The sequence below is a fragment of the Odocoileus virginianus genome, chromosome 4, assembly GCF_023699985.2.
Source record: "Odocoileus virginianus isolate 20LAN1187 ecotype Illinois chromosome 4, Ovbor_1.2, whole genome shotgun sequence".
In the NCBI taxonomy this organism is placed as follows: domain Eukaryota; kingdom Metazoa; phylum Chordata; class Mammalia; order Artiodactyla; family Cervidae; genus Odocoileus; species Odocoileus virginianus.
The window spans coordinates 49,991,771-50,009,613 of NC_069677.1; the positions used below are offsets into that span (position 1 = coordinate 49,991,771).

The 17,843-nt window shown below is 38.4% G+C and overlaps 1 protein-coding gene across 4 annotated transcripts; it reads left to right on the forward strand.

Annotated features, from left to right (window-relative positions):
- Positions 1–1,357: 1,357 nt before the first annotated feature.
- CCNL1 (cyclin L1) lies at positions 1,358–17,619 on the forward strand. 4 transcript variants are annotated; one of them, XR_011487305.1, is made up of 12 exons: positions 2,493–3,585; positions 3,867–3,941; positions 4,633–4,742; positions 10,261–10,381; positions 11,469–11,533; positions 13,233–13,332; positions 13,451–13,555; positions 13,653–13,794; positions 14,007–14,118; positions 14,218–14,316; positions 16,344–16,484; positions 17,401–17,619. XR_011487305.1 is itself a non-coding variant. In XM_020890124.2 (11 exons), the coding sequence occupies exons 1-11, from the start codon at positions 3,283–3,285 to the stop codon at positions 16,357–16,359; spliced, it is 1,248 nt and encodes a 415-aa protein (XP_020745783.1). In that variant the 5' UTR covers positions 2,493–3,282; the 3' UTR covers positions 16,360–16,566. The 4 variants fall into 4 exon arrangements, 3 of the variants coding, with proteins under 3 accessions (XP_020745785.2, XP_020745783.1, XP_020745782.1); XM_020890124.2 differs by lacking the exon at positions 17,401–17,619 and having other exon boundaries at positions 16,344–16,566; XM_020890123.2 differs by lacking the exons at positions 16,344–16,484; positions 17,401–17,619 and adding an exon at positions 14,927–15,736 and having other exon boundaries at positions 3,130–3,585.
- The last annotated feature ends 224 nt before the right edge of the window (positions 17,620–17,843 follow it).

Here is a 17,843-nt window from a genome sequence, read left to right on the forward strand (position 1 = left end):
CAAGTCTAAGTGTTAATTACATATAAATCATGTTCAGTCCCAACCACTGGACCGCCAGGGAATTCCCTAGAATGACTCTTCCTAATGGTGAGAGCAAGCTGATCAGAATGTGTTGCCATATAACTGCCACAGGACTAAATGAAAAAGTCATGTAACTATACGAATCGTTCCTTTGTGAGGTCAGATTCTTTCTGATTTCTGCTGTGAATAGAAACTTGACTAGCAATTTCTTAAGGTTTTAAGTGCTCCCTGGTGACATGAACCATAATGACTTATCCCTTCTCTGACTGCTTTTTGCACTTACTGGGCACCTTGATATTTGTCTCTGAGTGTACCATGCCCTTTATTAAGAGTGTACGTCCTTCTTGGTAGGGGACTTATACTTCATTTGCTCTTAGCCTAAATTACAGTGTTGTGTTTTGAAACTCTGCTAGTCCACTTATGGTTAGCCAATTGCTGAAGAAACTAATGAAATTTTTAGGATTAAAGAAACTGAAAGTTTAAATAATAATGAAAAATACACTCCCCTGAGAGACTGCAGAGACTAATGGCATGAGAACGGATTTAAGCATCAGGAATATGATTCTTCAATAGCCTCAGAGAGGTCACAGATAATTCCATTTGTCTTTTCAGTCATCATCTGAAGCCTGCAGGTCTTGGTAAGTTAAAATGCAACTTTAATTATCAATGATTTCCTTTTAGACGTGGGTAAACTCAGGGTCTACTAGGACTGCTGTTAAGAAAGAATATACAAAATATTTGGAGAAGGGAATGGCAATCCAGTCCAGTATTCTTGCCTGGAGAATCCCATGGACAGAGGAGCCTGGCAGGCTACAGTGCCTAGGATCACAGAGTCTGACATGACTGAGCGACTAACACCTCAAACTTCAACTGGATGCAATTTGAAGTATAGTCAGAAAAGAGTGGGAAGTGGGCACAAAGTTGTCGAATAGTTTGAGTGGTTATGCACTTCTGGAAGTTATTGCCAGATGCAGGAGGAGGGCAGCAGGGAAGTCCTCTGGGAAAAGATACCAGAAGTAGAGCAAGCCACACCTCCTTCTCCCAGAACTCCTCATTCCTATGCTTGTGAACTTTTTTAGATGAATCATGGACCTGGAGGTTAAAAATGTATTATAAAACAATGGGTTGGCCAAAAAGTTCGTTAGGGTTTTTCTGTACAAAATTTTTGGCCAACCCAATACATCAAGACATCACCAAATCAGCTTACTGGAGAAGCATGGTGGGAGATTCTCTTAATATTAGAAAAATGTTACATCAAGAAATAGTCTTACATTACTCTCAAGTCATTACAAATACAGGTGATGAGTTCACTGAAGCTCAGTGTTTTGATGAAGCATATTACCAATTAGGTTTTATTTTTTTCCCTTTTTACTTTTAAATAATTGAAGCACTCCCCACTTGATAGTATCTACACAATTGCATACTAGATGGTCGGAACCAGCAAAATTGCATACCATCAATTAGTTTTTAGAGATGTCAAACTTTGTTACAGAATTTTAGATCCCTGCTGAATATTGAAGAGGGACGTTTCCCTGGAAACAGCCTAGTCACAAAGGTGAAGGTGAGGAGCAGAGAAGTCAGGTGTCTTGATTTGAGCAATGTTTCTCAATCCTGGTGAACATTCTAGTTGCCTGGACTATGGGTAAAATTCAACCACTGCCTAGGCCTATTGCAAATCAATCATATTAACTGCTACAAGTAAGACTCAGGCATCAGTATGTTCTAAAAGCTCCTCTGGGTAATTCTCTAGTGGTTCAGTGGTTAGGATTCAGTTTTTTCCACTGCTAAGGGCCTAGATTCAATCCCTGGTCAGGGAACCAAGATCCCCACAAGCTGCTGCGATGTGACCAAAAATAAATAAAAGCTCCTCTGAAGATCCTTAAGTGCAGCCAGAGTTCAGAAATACTGGTGTAAGGTTGATTTAATGCTTTTTCTAAAATGAGGATTTTTGAGTTGTTTTGCTTTTTCGATGTCACTGACAAATATTTCAATGTATTCAAACTCTCTTTGCTCTATTTGTAGAAGTTTCAATTCGCTTTCTATAATTAATCCAAGTAAGCCTTAAAACTGAGCTATATAATGGGCGATGGGGCGTCTCATCTCCAGACCATGTCTCCTAGGTTCAGGCGTAGGATAAAAATGGAGTAAACCCAGACATACTTTTTGTCTAGCTCTAGCTTCTAGTAGTTTGGATCGGTATCACTGTTTTTACTTCAAACTTCAGGAAATTTGGAGAGCTACTAATATCACAGAGGAAATATATATATATGGGAGAAATCGATCCCATATATACACCGGAGGTCGATTTCTCCATACTACTAATTGCATCAATCACGCAGGAACACACAGACTCCTTTCTGGGCATAATCAAATTACCTCTGTAAGGGCTCGCCCTAAAACTATTTTTGGAAACTAGGGATTTTCCAGATTAGCGAAAGCCGTGGCGTGGTCACTGGCTCAGGCCTGTTTCATAATCTAAGCCGCTAAAGCAGCCGCCCTCGCAGTCAATACGAAGCCTGCGCCCTACTTGATACCTCTGGGAATCACAGGCTCACGGTGAGCTTTCTTCCCCCACTTGGAACCGAAGTCGTTCACATTCCTGTTTTCTAAAAATACCGTAAAGCAACCCACTCCAGATTCCTCGCGGGTCACTTTAAATTACAAGTTCGGCCCTACACGACACCGGAGTAACCACTTACACCCGCCAATGCGGGCGAAGGTCGATCCGCCGCCTCTCTTTGTACTCGCTGAACCTGCGCCGCCCAAATGCGGAGAGTTCGGAGAGGAAGAGAGACGGGAGCACACGGACGCACGTTCTAGAGGAATTAGCAAAACTGTGCAGGGGTTACAGTAAATTTGCGGACTCGAACTTGGAGATAAGGTATCTCGTAAAGCTCCCTGATTACTCTTTTGATTAAAAATACTACAAACGAGGCGAGGCGGTTTGAGGTTGTGTTAGTAAGTAGACCACGTCCCCAGCCACTCTGCGGAACCAACGAAGAGGTCATCCGGGTCACCCGACGGTCCCACCCAGAGGCCTGCGCTCCGCGGCCGGCGCGGGCGTAGGCTCCGCGGGCGGAGACGCCGCCTGAAGGGACTAGTTGGCACGCCGGCTGGGCGTGGTGACGTCAGGGCGGAAGCGCACCCTGCGTGAAGCGGCCAGAACCCGGCGGTCACGGGAATATCCGTCGCGCCGAGAACGCTGGTTAGTCTCACTCCGGGTTCCGGCTGCGTTGGGCGTGCGTGCAGCTCGCTGAGACTATGGCGTCCGGGCCTCACCCGACCGCGACCGCTGCCACCGCCGTCTCGTCTGCTGCCCCGAGCGCGGGCGGCTCAAGCTCCGGCACGACGACCACGACGACGACCACGACGGGGGGAATCCTGATCGGCGACCGTCTCTATTCAGAAGTTTCGCTCACCATCGACCACTCGCTGATTCCGGAGGAGCGGCTATCGCCCACCCCGTCCATGCAGGACGGGCTCGACCTGCCCAGCGAGACGGACTTGCGCATCCTGGGCTGCGAGCTCATCCAGGCCGCCGGCATTCTCCTCCGGCTTCCGCAGGTCAGTGCTCCAGCCCCGGGCCGGCAGGCGCGCCTCCCCTCCCCACCTTCCCCTCCGCTGCCTCCCGGTACCACCAGGGCCCGCCGCGTGGGGGTCACCCCCTGGGCCTCTTCAGCCGCGGTCGCAGCCAGAGCGCGGGAGGGCCCTTGCGGTGGGAGGACCGCCCGGGAGCTGTTCGCGGTGGGGAGGGGGAGGGGAGTGAGCAGAGGCACAAAATGGCGGCGGCGCCTGGTGCGGGCCCGCCTGACCCCTGCGCTTCCGTTCTCTTCTCTTGTCTGCAGGTGGCGATGGCAACGGGTCAGGTGTTGTTTCATCGGTTTTTCTACTCCAAGTCTTTCGTCAAACACAGTTTCGAGGTAAGCAGGGCGGGGGCGGGCGACGCGGGAATTTCTCCATCCGGAAATGGGAAGTAAGGAGGGGGTAGTGTCAGCGGCCAGCCTTTACAGAAAGGGAGTGGTTAGTTTTAGGCCTTTGTACCTAGTTCTCACCCATAGGGGAGTAGGGACTTGCGGAGAGAGTTTGAGAACCAGAAGATGGAGCCTGAGCCCAGGTGCCTTATTACCAAGAATTTGCATTTTCAATCAGATGGAGAGTTCCTGTGAGATTGAGTTTGGCTCCGGATTGAAAATTAAGGGGAATAAGGACTTACCCGGTGGCTCAGATGGTAAAGCCTACAGTGTGGTAGGCCCGGGTTCCATCCCTGGGTCGGGAAGGTCCTCTGGAGAAGGAAATGGCAGCCTCCACCCCCATACTCTTGCCTGGAAAATCCCATGGACATTGGAGCCTGGTAGGCTACAGTCCTTGGGGTCGCAAAGAGTCGGACACGACTGAGCGACTAAACTTTCAGGCAATAAGAAGAAACGTCACATTAGCATAGTCTATGTCCTAGAAATGTCAACTGCACTTTCATTTCACCAAATGCCCCAGCTGTGTCTGAAAGTTTTTCATTAGAATGAGTTCCGTAGACTTTGAGAGGGGCGCTTCTTTCTGCTTTGCTGCTGCCCGGCCATAATCTAACAGCTTTTTATTGGCTTTTTTTCCCCCCAGATTGTTGCCATGGCGTGTATAAATCTTGCATCAAAAATCGAAGAAGCACCTAGAAGAATAAGAGATGTGATTAATGTATTTCACCACCTCCGCCAGTTAAGAGGAAAAAGGTAAGATTGGCATTATTGAATGCAGCATCTCTTGCTACTGCTGAACTGTGCACCAATCATATCAAAACATTCTTTTCTCTCAAGTTAAAACCGACGCAAGGGAAAACTGACTTTAATTTAGGTGTTAAAATTCACGTAGGAACACACTGATACTTATAATTTGAAAAACCGCAGTTAACCAGTTACCTGAAGTTTGTAGAGGCAGTTGCATTTATGGACAATCCTAACAGTGCTGTGAAGCCAGTCCTGTGGTTTTAAGATTAATCAAGAAAGGGAATATGTTTGTCTCAAGTGTGAGTGTGTTCTGTAAGTTATTTCTCCCCTCCCTTCTCTGTAAGGCTAAAGGCTGGAAGTTTAAACACTGCAGTTCAAGTTAATATTGTGGTGAAGTTTTGTGTAGATTGTCTTACCACTGGAAGTTCCAGTTAATTCTTTACCAATTGAGGCTGGCTTTTGTTAGAATACTTCTCAACATTGAACTACGATATCCCCCCATAATACCGGATCTGAAAGGACTGCAGGATGATAAAGTTTGGAGTCAAAGGGATTAAACAGGTATTTTGTTTTGGTCAGATAACAGTCTCACTGAGTGGGCTGCATTTAGATAGGGCCCGTTTATCTGATCTAGTAAGAAAGTAGAAACCAAAATAGTGTTGTTTTATAGGTGGACACCTGCTAGCATTTTATGTGTTCCTGTGAGACAGTACCAAAAAGTTTTAGTTACAGTGCTGCTTGTGTCTGCAGATGACTTCTAGTACTAGATGCTTCTAGTACATACATAGTGTAGATTAGTAGTTCTGTTCACTTTTTGAGAAGTTGTGATACTAGATAAACTTGTACTGAGTTTGAAAGGAAGTCAGTTATAAAAAGATTTTAAGTCATTCTGGGGTTAGGCATTGGTTAGTACCAAATTAATAGCTCCCATGAGTGGTCCTTATGAGTTGAATCTGTAAATTGTTGGTAATGGAACTATTTAGAGACAAGCGAATAGTAGCCTTGAAATGATTAGTTAGCCTACTTAGACTGAAATGTTGTTACCCAGGTAGTTTTCACAGCAGTTTTCAGTTTTCTTACATTCTTTTTCCTGTTCTTTTCTCATTCACCTTATTTTCAGGGATAGACTAACTTTTTAATTGCATCTAAAAATGTCTTCTAGCTTTTTAGTGAGGAATCCCTGAAACTTCGGAGTTTTCAAATTGATAATTTAGTATGGTCTGAGCTAAAAGTTATATTTAGATCTAGTTGATTGTTAAGGGTGTTTTAAACAATGACACGATTCTTTAGTCAAAGGATTCTGTTTGCTTAAAGGAAATAGTTTTCTGTTAGTATTCTTTGAACCATTTTGCTATTATCATTTATTATCTACTTTGAAATTTTTCTTTGAGATGGAGTATTCTTCCTTGATGTCTGAGTAGGTTCTCTTAACTGTGAAAACCTTGGAATTTAAAACATCTCACCTGATTTGACTGTTGTGTCGGGTCCCCCCCCCCTTTAGTCATTATCACAAATTGATTGTGTCTCAGTCTTAGAAGTCTGATTACAGCATGAAATTTAAAGGGAGTTGTTAATTGCATGGAAGCCTTTTTTAAAAAAGCAGGATGTAAAAGTGTTTCTATGCATATTACAAGTTTACTCAGACAGGTAGCTTGTATATGTTATTAACTTCAACTCTTTTTTCCCTTGCAACCGACTATACAGCGACCAGCTACATTTACCAAAGCCTGGGTGATGTGGAGTGGTACATAGCGATGAAGCTGTCGTCATGGCAACAGTGAGTGAAGTATCGAAAATCCCCAAGGAGAAGCCAGTGCTCTGAGAATAGGTCACTGGAATCGGGGACTAACAGGTTGGCCACTGGTGAACCATTTAGAAAAACTCCTGTTTCTTGTTATAAGCGTTTGTCTTTGCTGTCCAAGTTATTAGAACGATAGCTTAGTAATTTTTTAGATTAATGTCATTAAAAGAGTACTATTAATATCACTTTAGGTAAAGTGTATAAGTTTGTCTTAATGGTATTATTTATTTTAGTTTATGCATAGCTTTAAATTGTAGTGTGACCTTGCTAATAACAAGCATCAATTTTGTAGACTTTTAAAAAAAGTTGCTGTATTTCAGTGCTGACTATAAGAATTACTAGAGGAGCTTTTAGGAAGAACTGATGCCCAAGCTCCATTCTGAATTATGTGATTTTTTTTTCTCGTCATTTTTTGTAGTTTAAGAATTTTTTTTAAGCTCAGAAAGAGCTTTTTCATTTCAATAGTTTCCAATTATAGTTTGCTTTTGAGATGCAGCATATTTCCAGCAAATTAAGGGTTTTCTGTAGTTTTAAGGCACCTAGCTTCATGCTATAAGCCTTGTCTAAAAGAAGGCAGATATTCAAAGACTGCAGCAGCCCACTTATTGGTGAATGTGGTGTGGTATTTTCAACGTGCATATAGATCATAGATTAGAATTGGAAGGGTCTTAAGTGATCTTGTCATTTAGTCCAGTCTTCATCCACAGTTTATTTTGGTGGCTCTAAAAGATGGCCTTTAGTTTGTTTAAACACTGCCAAAGAATGTTCCTTTGAAGTAGGAATTACAAATTTCTGTATGTTGAGGAAGAAACAACTGATCTCCTTGAAGTATAGTCTCAAAGAATTTGTTCCACGTTTTCTTGGTCCTTTGTGCCACATGAGTAAGACAAACCATGTTTGAATCTCCTAAATTTGTGTTGTGGTTGTATTTTTGAGATCATGCTAAAGGAAAGATAGCTAATCTGAGACCCCATAATAAACTTCAAATGATCAAAACCCAAAACTTTGCACTAAGATTAAAATTTGAGAGTTGTTCTTTTCATACAAATTAATCTGAAAAAGTCTTGACAAAAGCAGAAGAGTAGGAGTTAGGTTTGGGTGTTTTTTATCATGAAAATTACTTTCTTCTGAACAGATGAAAGTTTCTTTTAAGCAGGTTTTTTAAAAAGATTTTAAAATGTTAACCTCTTCAAACTTTTATTGGAAAGAAAGTTTACCTAATTGATGAGGAACAAATTCTAGCAAACCTTAATTAAATTTGATGTGCTTGTTGCCAGGTAAAGAATTGAGTAGATACTTTGTTAATACAAAGAAACAATTTGCTTAGGCAGTTTGAACATTTTCTTACTGCTGCTATTTGAGGATACAATTGTGATACAAAGTAGTCTTTGTAAGTAGGATAAGTTACATGTTCATTGAGTCTCCTTTCATTGTGAGGTAAAACCTCTTCTGAACAGTGAAGGTATCAGATTATATACATCCACAAAATGGACTGAAGATTGCAAGTGGTTACTATTGCCTAAGCAAGAAGTTGAGGAGGGAGTGGGTTTGGTTTCCCTAATTGGTTTAATATTGGGATTTTGACACCAAAAAATGAGAAAGTAAAGATTATACAGAATAGATAGAAAATAACTAATTAAGCAGAATTAGTGATTAAACCTGATTAGGGACCAGATGATAACCATAATTCAAATGTTGAGTTGGTTGTAAGAAAATGAATTTCTAATAGAATTTGGAATAACTCTTAAAGCAAGTTTGGTAAGAGATAAAATAAATTTGTTCAACACAAACAGGAAAAAAAGAGACAAAACTTTTCATAATAATTTTATAAAGATTCTAATGGTGTAGTTTACTATTTGAGTTGCACCTTAAGTGTTAAGAAGGTGGTGTGTAACTATACCACCAGAGGTATTCTGTCTCCTAATGAATACCTGGTTATCATCAGATAACCAGTCCATTGGTTAAAGAGTTGGTTCTTTAAGTAGATTTCACTTTTCCCCAGATTTCCTGTTATAACATTGAGAAATGATAAACCTTAAGATCTCTGAACACGTTTTTGTGTACACATTAGTTTCTCTGCCGCTAAGTCGTGTCCAAATCACTGTGACTCCATGAACTGTAGCACACCAGGCTTCCCTGTCCTCATTTATTTTTTCCAAAGAACAGTGAACTCGTAGCCTGTTTGTCCTGATAAAATGGGTTCATTATTTATATTTTTATGTTAGCAATCAGTCTCCTCCCCACCTGAAAAATGTGGCTTCATTTCTCACCTTTCAAAGCTGTAAGAACTGAATTGAGTGAAGGCCACTTTCAGCCTTAACAGGCTGTTTTCCATCTTGTCAGCTTTGCCAATTTTTGTCTTATATCCAACTTGATAGTATAGAAAAGCTAGAAATAGTTTAGTTAAGCGTTGCGGTTTTATAGTTTGAAACAGGAGAAAGAGGAAAATAAATGAGTTGATTTTTTTTTACTCTGGAAACATACATTACAGGGTAATATAGCTGATTTCAGATTCTTTTCTGATCTTCAAGTGGATTGTAGTATAAAATTATAAGATTAAGTTTTTTTGGATTTGGTGTCCATAGTGAAAGGAAAAGTGGGGGCAGTATTCAGAGGACTATCTTTAAAATGTTGTGTTCTTCCCAGAGCAAAATCTCTTGGATTTTTTGGCTGAAAATGAGTATGGGGGAAAATATTTACATATTCTACCCATGTTAAAATCAGCTTCTAAATAAAAGTGTTTTTTGTTGGTTGGATCTAAGAATGTAACAAACGAAGGACATTGGTACCTTTCATAAACTTTAAGAAGAAAAATTCCAAGTCCTGACTGACTTCTCATTAAGAAACTAGTTTATTATTTTAAGACTTAAATTTAAGAGTTTTTTAATTGAAAGCATTTTTCCCCCAAAGCACTGAACCACAGATATATCGCCTCTCTCATAACTTTTAAAGCTGTCAATTTTGGTCTGGTACACAGACCTTACGTGCTGTTTCAGTTTCTTCATTATAGTTGGTCTTCCCTTCTCCTGCATTGTGTACTAACGATGCTGGCTAATAACTGAACAAATTTTGGCCTGGTTATATTGATCACTTTGAGTGTTAAATCTGATTCTTAAAAACATTTCTTTGGTAATTGAGCTGAATCTTTAGTTTCCAGATTATTAACAGAGACTCAGATCAGTTTATTCAAATCAACTGCTCATTTAGGGGAATCTGAATTAGCTACGCACCCTATTTTCCCTTAATTTTAGCTTTGGTCTTAAACTAATCATGAGTGGATATTTTGTAAAATCACTCTATTCTTAATGAAGTCTTTGTAATACATATTTTCAAGAGCTGTGAAGTCTTTGTAATACATATGTGCAAGAGCACATTAATTTTGTTTCTAGTCTGTGGAGACTAATGAGACTGTGAAAATAAATCAGGCTGTTATGTAATATAAATACATCTGGATGAAAAAAACCAAGGATAAATCTAAGAGCATTAGACCGAAATTTTTTTCATTTCAGGGTTTTGTTAGTAAACTAGGAAGTGAGTCTAGAAAGTATATATTTAATTAGCATAACTTGGACAGCACAAGATTAATGCTTTTAACTTGTTTGCAGGAGTTTAAAAAGCTGGTTTCTGTTGCCAATAGTTGGTTGGAAGGGAAAATGGAGATACCACAAATAAAATTTTTGGGATGTGCAAAACAGTTTTGATTTTATTTCTTACAAACTATAGGACTCCAAGCCCCCTGATCCTTGATCAGAACTACATTAACACCAAAAATCAAGTTATCAAGGCAGAGAGGAGGGTGCTAAAGGAATTGGGATTTTGTGTTCATGTCAAGCATCCCCATAAGGTGAGTTGTAGAATACAGAAATTACAGTCGTAAGTATTAGGATTTTGTTCTTTTAAAATTTTATTTCCTGCAAATTTGTCTTTGAGCACTAACCATTGGTTTTAAAAAGCAACTCTTTGGAATTTAAATGATCTGTAAAATGAGAAAGTCTTGGATTCAGATCTTTTTATTATGTGGGCGTAGATAAGTCCTTTTTGCTTCTGAGGTAACCCAGTGTTCACACTAGAGAATGGAAATGTTACATACCAGCCATGAAATGAATAAACACGCGTGTCTGCAGAAGTGCCTGCTGCTGTGTTACCTTCTGCACAGTGAAACGGCTTAGAGTGTGTGGCTGCTCACTTCTGGCATCATTGGGTGTTCTTAGGTTGCTCCAGCGTCTCTTGGCTCCCATATGCTCAGCATAAGCCATAGCACAATGATAATGAGAGCAGGTTCTCTGGGGACAGGACCATCTGCACATAGAAATGCGTTTCTGCCCTTAGCTGTGTGACCTTGGCAGAAAAGTCTGTGCCTCAGATTCCACATCTCTAAAATTGTGAAATGAGAACGATGATAATGGTCCAGAAAGATCTGAGCTGAGGTAAACTCATTTGAGTTTTTAAAATTTATCACACTTTAGTATGGTAAGCTTCACTGTAGAAATGTTTGGTTACTTACTATAATACCCACTCTGAGTTGTGCATAGTATGCATCATACACATTGTGTAACTTTAAAACAGTCTCTAGGGTTTTTGTACCTTTGGAAATTAAGTGAAATAATCAGTTCCTATCACATGAAAAATTAGATACTATTCTTAGATGACTTATCTTCTTTTTTCCTGTACAATTTTGGAACATTTCATGTCCATGTGAACTTTAGTAACATAGAAACCTACATTGACTATCGGGTACATTTAGGTTGATACATATTAGGTATATCAGGTAAATTTAGGTTGGTCTGTATTATTCATGCAGACCAATTATTCATTATTTTTATGAATTAAAACTTGCTCCTAACATTTTCAGTTACTTAATGTTCATTGAACTCTGTGCTTTGAAAGAACTTACGATATGCTAAACTAAGTTTTTTTCCCTTGTCCTTCAGATCATTGTTATGTATTTACAAGTCTTAGAATGTGAACGTAATCAAACCCTGGTTCAAACTGCCTGGTAAGTTGCTTTTTACGTTGCTTTCCTAGCCAGGAAAACAGAAGCAGAAATAAAGTAAGTTTCATTTTCCCTTTTTCCAAAATGATGAGAGAAGTTTGTTTTGGTGCTTTTTGTTTTTTTGTGTTTTAATCAAAAGGTAAATAATGCTTATTTCTGCTTCCTGTTTTCTTGGCTTGACTAATTACTTTTAATGGAGAACTCAATTTAACTTTGTTCTTTTTTCTACTCTTTAATTAAAGGGTAGTCCATGATGGTAAGTCATAGAACTCTGCCCTCTGCACTTCAGCCCATGACCTCAGGATGGCCTGATTGGCTGCCCTGCTCTCCAGCCAATCCAGTGCAAGCTCTCATCCGAGATTCACTGAAGTGGTCCATATCCATCTGGCAGCATCTTCTAGTTCTGTCGGGTTGTCAAAAGGATTTGTATATTTGCTTCTAGAAGTAACTATTCAACATGCCTATGTATTTAATGTATACCTGTAACTATCAAAATGAATAGTTCATTTTTGATAGATTTGTTGTCCAGCCATTACTTAAATGATTTTTGCTAGGAGTTTGACTAGATTTCTATTTTTAGTTTGTATAGCATGAATTCTACCAGTGGAAACAGCAGCTTAAAATGGGCACCATTCCCGTTCTTGATGAATGTATAGCTGTTGGGCTATTGGAGGCAATGGTATTAGAAGTAAGAAGTACTTCATTTTAAAGAGCTGTTAATTTTAACATAGAACTCGAAAACTTAGATTTTAGAGCTAAAGATGTGTGATTTGTAGTGCTGACTTAAAAGTTAAAAAAAGGAGTTTGTGGTTCAGCCACAACTACTGTCTTAAGACTGTTGATGTGCAGTACTTAAGTGATGTAATTCTTATGTTCTGGACTTAACGACTGCCATGCTTCTTTATTAGTAATATTAGAAAAGTCTCATTGCTTTTATAAAATGCATGACTTTGATATATGTTCTATAAAACAGATTCTTATCAGTTTTCACGGGTTAAGGACTTTTAAGAAACAGTCTTAGTTTAACTTTTTGAACAATTTGTAAAATTTATTCAATACTTCAGGAATATTGTGGGGAGGGTTCACTATTATAAAAGTCCAGTAATTTATTAACTGAAGTAGTTACTGCTTTTATTTATATTTAGTCACACTTGTATATAAACAAGGCTGTTATATATATTATTTGCTCTTCACTTCCCAACCTAGGTTTTCTGAACTAGCTTAGTTTTCTTAATTTGGTGCGTGCTTACTGAAAATGCTTTTTTATCCCTATCACAGTATTGAATTTTTGACACTGCTTTTCATTGTGGATAAAGGAGAGAGATGGTCAATAACTAATGGCTTGAAGTATTGTTGGAGTGGTTTGTCATTTCTGAAACTAATCATGTCGGAACTTTCGGAGCATTGCTTTTCATGTTTTTTTAAAAAACTGTTCTATGTGGAGTAATAATATGGAATTATTATTTTTTTAATATGGAATTATTTTAAAGGACTTCGGTCCTATTTGGGAGACATGAATGATTCTAGTGTTAAATTCTTATCTCTCACTGCTTTTTGAGTTAAGAATTGTTATATGCTAGAATACTGAAAACACAAATATGAGAAGAAAAAAGAATAAAGTAGATTGAGTCTCCAATTTTATGTAAGCTTCAGAGGAACTGATTTGTATACATACAAAGCTTATGGTTGAAATATTTTTCAGGAATTATATGAATGACAGTCTTCGAACCAATGTATTTGTTCGATTTCAACCAGAGACTATTGCATGTGCTTGCATCTACCTTGCAGCTAGAGCTCTTCAGGTAGGTGCATAATATATATATAGACATGTGAATCTTGTATAGTCCAATAGGAAATCACAGGAATTAGCAGTTTTAATAAAAACTGAAAATTTCATCGAATCTTGTTTTTATGGTTTAGATTCCATTGCCAACTCGTCCCCATTGGTTTCTTCTTTTTGGTACGACGGAAGAGGAGATCCAAGAGATCTGCATAGAAACGCTTAGGCTTTATACCAGAAAAAAGGTAATTCTGTTTACCAGTATTTGTGTTAATATTTTGTCAGTGCTAAGAACGTAAATTTCTGTAAAAGAGAAATACTAACTTCTCTTTCTTCCAACAGCCAAACTATGAATTGCTGGAAAAAGAAGTAGAGAAAAGAAAAGTTGCCTTACAAGAAGCCAAATTAAAAGCAAAGGGATTGAATCCTGATGGAACTCCAGCCCTTTCAACTCTTGGTGGATTTTCTCCAGCCTCTAAACCATGTAAGGTTAATAATAAGCACTGCCAATGTGTGGTTATTAGTAAGTTTTAGCATTTCAAAGTTGCATAGAAACAGTGATGTTAAGATATTCCTATTTTCTCTCGACAGCCAACTAAGGACTGATAAAATTGAATGGTACTTGGTTACATTTAGAAACCTATTTGGCCTTCTGTAAAATCTAATAGTTAACATGCCTTAATGTTCTTTTAAAAGCATCACCAAGAGAAGTAAAAGCTGAAGAGAAGTCACCTATTTCCGTTAATGTGAAGACAGTAAAAAAAGAACCCGAGGATAGACAACAGGCTTCTAAAAGCCCTTACAATGGGTGAGTATAGTTGAGTTAGAAAAATGGCCTGTGGAATCTTTTTATGTATTTAATTTCTAATACTATATACATAACTAAAAGATTGTGTTTTTTTTTAAGTGTAAGAAAAGACAGCAAGAGAAGTAGAAATAGCAGAAGTGCAAGTCGATCAAGGTCAAGAACACGATCGCGTTCTAGATCACATACTCCAAGAAGACAGTAAGTAAATACTCTGTTGGGGAAAGCAGCCTTATTTGGAGTCTTAAAAGGTTATGGCTTTTAAAAAAAATTGGACATGGACTATTTTCAAAGTTAGGCTAGATTTAATACAGGGTAAATTGTCAGAAACGAGTTTGGAGATACGCTGTGTGGCATGTGGCTTTTTTGTTTCATGGTAGTATACGGCATTCTGTTCTGGTTTTCGCTTTTGTTTTCTGGAGAGGTGTACAGCCTGGCCAGCCACTTACTACTAATGAAGAATCAGGTCAGCTATAGCCAAAGACTTTCCCTAGTTAACTTTACAATTAGATGGCCGGCTCCTTGTGGCTCTTCAGTGGTTCTTTGGGGCACATGGGAGATAATTCAGTAAATAGCTAAGATACTCGAATTACTCCCTTCCTTGGAATATAGATGTAGTATATTTAAGATTTGTTTAATATGTTAACAGGCTGAAGGAGAGGTAGTGAGGGGTGGGGAAGTTTATTAAACATCTTCAGTCTGGTCTGTCACTATACAGTGGTTTTGTTTTGAACCTGCTATGAACCCACCACCAAAAATAATTTGCTCCCAGTAGAAACTGACTCTCAACCTCAAATTTTTATTATCTAAGTTATAATAATAGGCGGAGTCGATCGGGAACATACAGCTCGAGATCAAGAAGCAGGTCCCGCAGTCACAGTGAAAGCCCAAGAAGACATCATAATCATGGCTCTCCTCACCTTAAAGCCAAGCATACCAGAGATGATTTAAAAAGTTCAAATAGACATGGTCATAAAAGGAAAAAGTCTCGTTCTCGATCTCAGAGCAAGTCTCGGGATCACTCAGATGCTGTCAAGAAACACAGGCATGAAAGGGGACATCATAGGGACAGGCGTGAAAGATCTCGCTCCTTTGAGAGATCCCACAAAGGCAAGCACCATGGTGGCAGTCGCTCAGGACATGGCAGGCACAGACGCTGACTTTCTTCCTTTGAGCCTGCATCAGCTCCTGATTTTGCCTATCTACAGTGTGATGTATGGACTCATAATCAAAATATTAAAAGCAAACTGATTAGGATTTGATTTCTTAAACCCTCTAGGTCTCTAGAAACACTGAGGACATTTTCTTTTAAAAAGACTATGTTTTTTGGTGTTTTTTTTTTTTTTTTTTTTTGCACATAAAATGCCCTAGCAGTATCTAATTGAAAACCATGGTCAGGTTCAATTGTAATTATTATAGTTGTGTATTGTTTATTGCTATAAGAACTGGAGCGTGAATTCTGTAAAAAATGTATCTTATTTTTATACAGATAAACTTGCAGACACTGTTCTATTTAAGTGGTTATTTGTTTAAATGATGGTGAATACTTTCTTAACACTGGTTTGTCTGCATGTGTAAAGATTTTTACAAGAAAATAAAATACAAATCTTGTTTTTCTAAACTGCTTCAATCTTATTTAAATAAATTATTAAAAAAAAATTTTGATAGTAAAATGCCTGTACTGATTTTCTGACAGACCTGTTTCTTTCCTTGTTATATGTGAGATTAAAATGTAATTCTTAGAAATCTCCCCTGTATAGGTGGAAAAAGCAAATGGGTTTGGCCCAACAGTGTACATTACATGTTTTATTGTGGCATGAAACTTGTCAAGATTTGATTTGCACATAAATGGTACCATAAGGTTATTTAAATCAGGTTTAAGTACTATTTTGAAGGTGAACAAACCAGAATTTTCAATAGGACAGCAAATTAGCACCAGCTATTCAGCTTTTAAGTTTTTCTTTAGGTATTTAGGCTAGGAGGTGAGCCCATCCCCCAACTCCTGCCCCTGCGGTCCCCATCCTGCCTGGCTGTGCAAAGGAATATCTGATCACAAAAAAATCCAGAAGTCTATAGCCAAGAGTATTTTTAAAATTATTTACTTGCGAGTTCCCTAATATTTTGGAAGTCAATTTAGAGACCTTAAAAAGCCGTAATAAAATATTACTTTATAGTTAAGTTTTCCATTCGAATTTTTACCCATCTTGATTACTTACCTTGTCCACTAGACTTGGCTCCAAATGATTTGTTGCTGTTTCAAAAACTCAAACACACCCACAAAGAGATGAAGATTTACTGCCATAAGGATGTTTAAAGTAGTTACAACTTCTGAAGAGGACTCCAAAGATTTCCAAACACGTTCTGCAATGGTGGGTAGTGGGGCTGGAAAAAGTAGAAAGCCTCAGAGAGATGAGGCTCACTTGGAAATAAAAGTGTCGGTATGGTACTTAAGTCAGTTACATTCCTAACTAAAAACTAACATGACCTAGTGTGAATGAGCAACTTCCGGAAAGGTAATAGTTCATTGTTGTTTCTATATGTGCTTTTATGATACATGTTGCTGATCTGTAACAATATTTCTAAAAAGCTTAAACTGCCTCTAAATAGTGACATTTCTTTCCAAGACCAACATTGAAGAAAGGCAAATGACCTGTTAAACAAAGACCCTGTTGAACAAATCCTGAGTTCTTAATAGTGTAGCAATTCTTATTGTATCCTTGTTTGGAAATAGCATGTGGGTGAAGGCGTTTATGAAGGTAAAAGATACACCTGCATGTGAGGTAAGAACTGTATGTTACAGGTTGCTTTGGAATGATTACTTTGTTCCTTCTGCCCTAATTTTTGTGCTATTTTTTTTCTGGGAGTGAGTGAAGTTTTTTTATGTTAGAGTACAGTAGATTAACAGTATTGTGAGAGTTTCAGTGTCTTGTGCTGTTACTGAATCCGTTTTCTAGGTTGTTGAGAGTTTAGGTTCTTGTCAAGAGTTTAATAATCATGCTGCTGAACCCACATTTAATTACAGGGATGAGTACCGATCAGCTCCAAAAACAATGATCAATTCTAGGTCAGGCAACCTTTTTACTTTAACATCTAACTTAGTATTCAAGTTTCCTGTTTGTTTTATAGTTGGTTTGTTCAAACAAGGTCTGTATTTGGTTTTAATCACAAGTTGTCCATCTTTTTTTCCCCTGAAAAATTGGGTCATTTGTCTTGTAATTTTCATATTCTGGGTTGGCTGATTGTAACCCTGTGGTATCCCTAAACACATTTTTTTGTTTCTCATAGATCCCAAGGTGGTTTATTTTGAAACATACTGAATTGCTGCCTCATAAACCAGGTATCTCACCTAAGTTCCTGATCCTGAAACATTACTGCTTGTATGAACATATGTGCCCCATTTGTATCTGTTCTTTTAACCTTTATTTCCCACTCTAGCTGCACATCTGCAAATAAGATGTTATTTGTCTTAATAATTCTTAATACAAGTCCTATTGTGTTATAGAATTTTACATTTGTCATTTACAATTGACATCTTAATCCTAAAGAAAGACCAGTGGAATTCTTAATCTTTCCATTTTAAAATTATCATAAAAGTAATGACCTCTCTCCTGAATTTAAATTGCTTTATAGCTTTAAATATTGTCACTGTTAACATCAGTTGTTAAACCCATATTAATGCATGCTATCTGCATAAAAAGCCTCCTTTAAAAATTTGAAGTTTTTTTTTT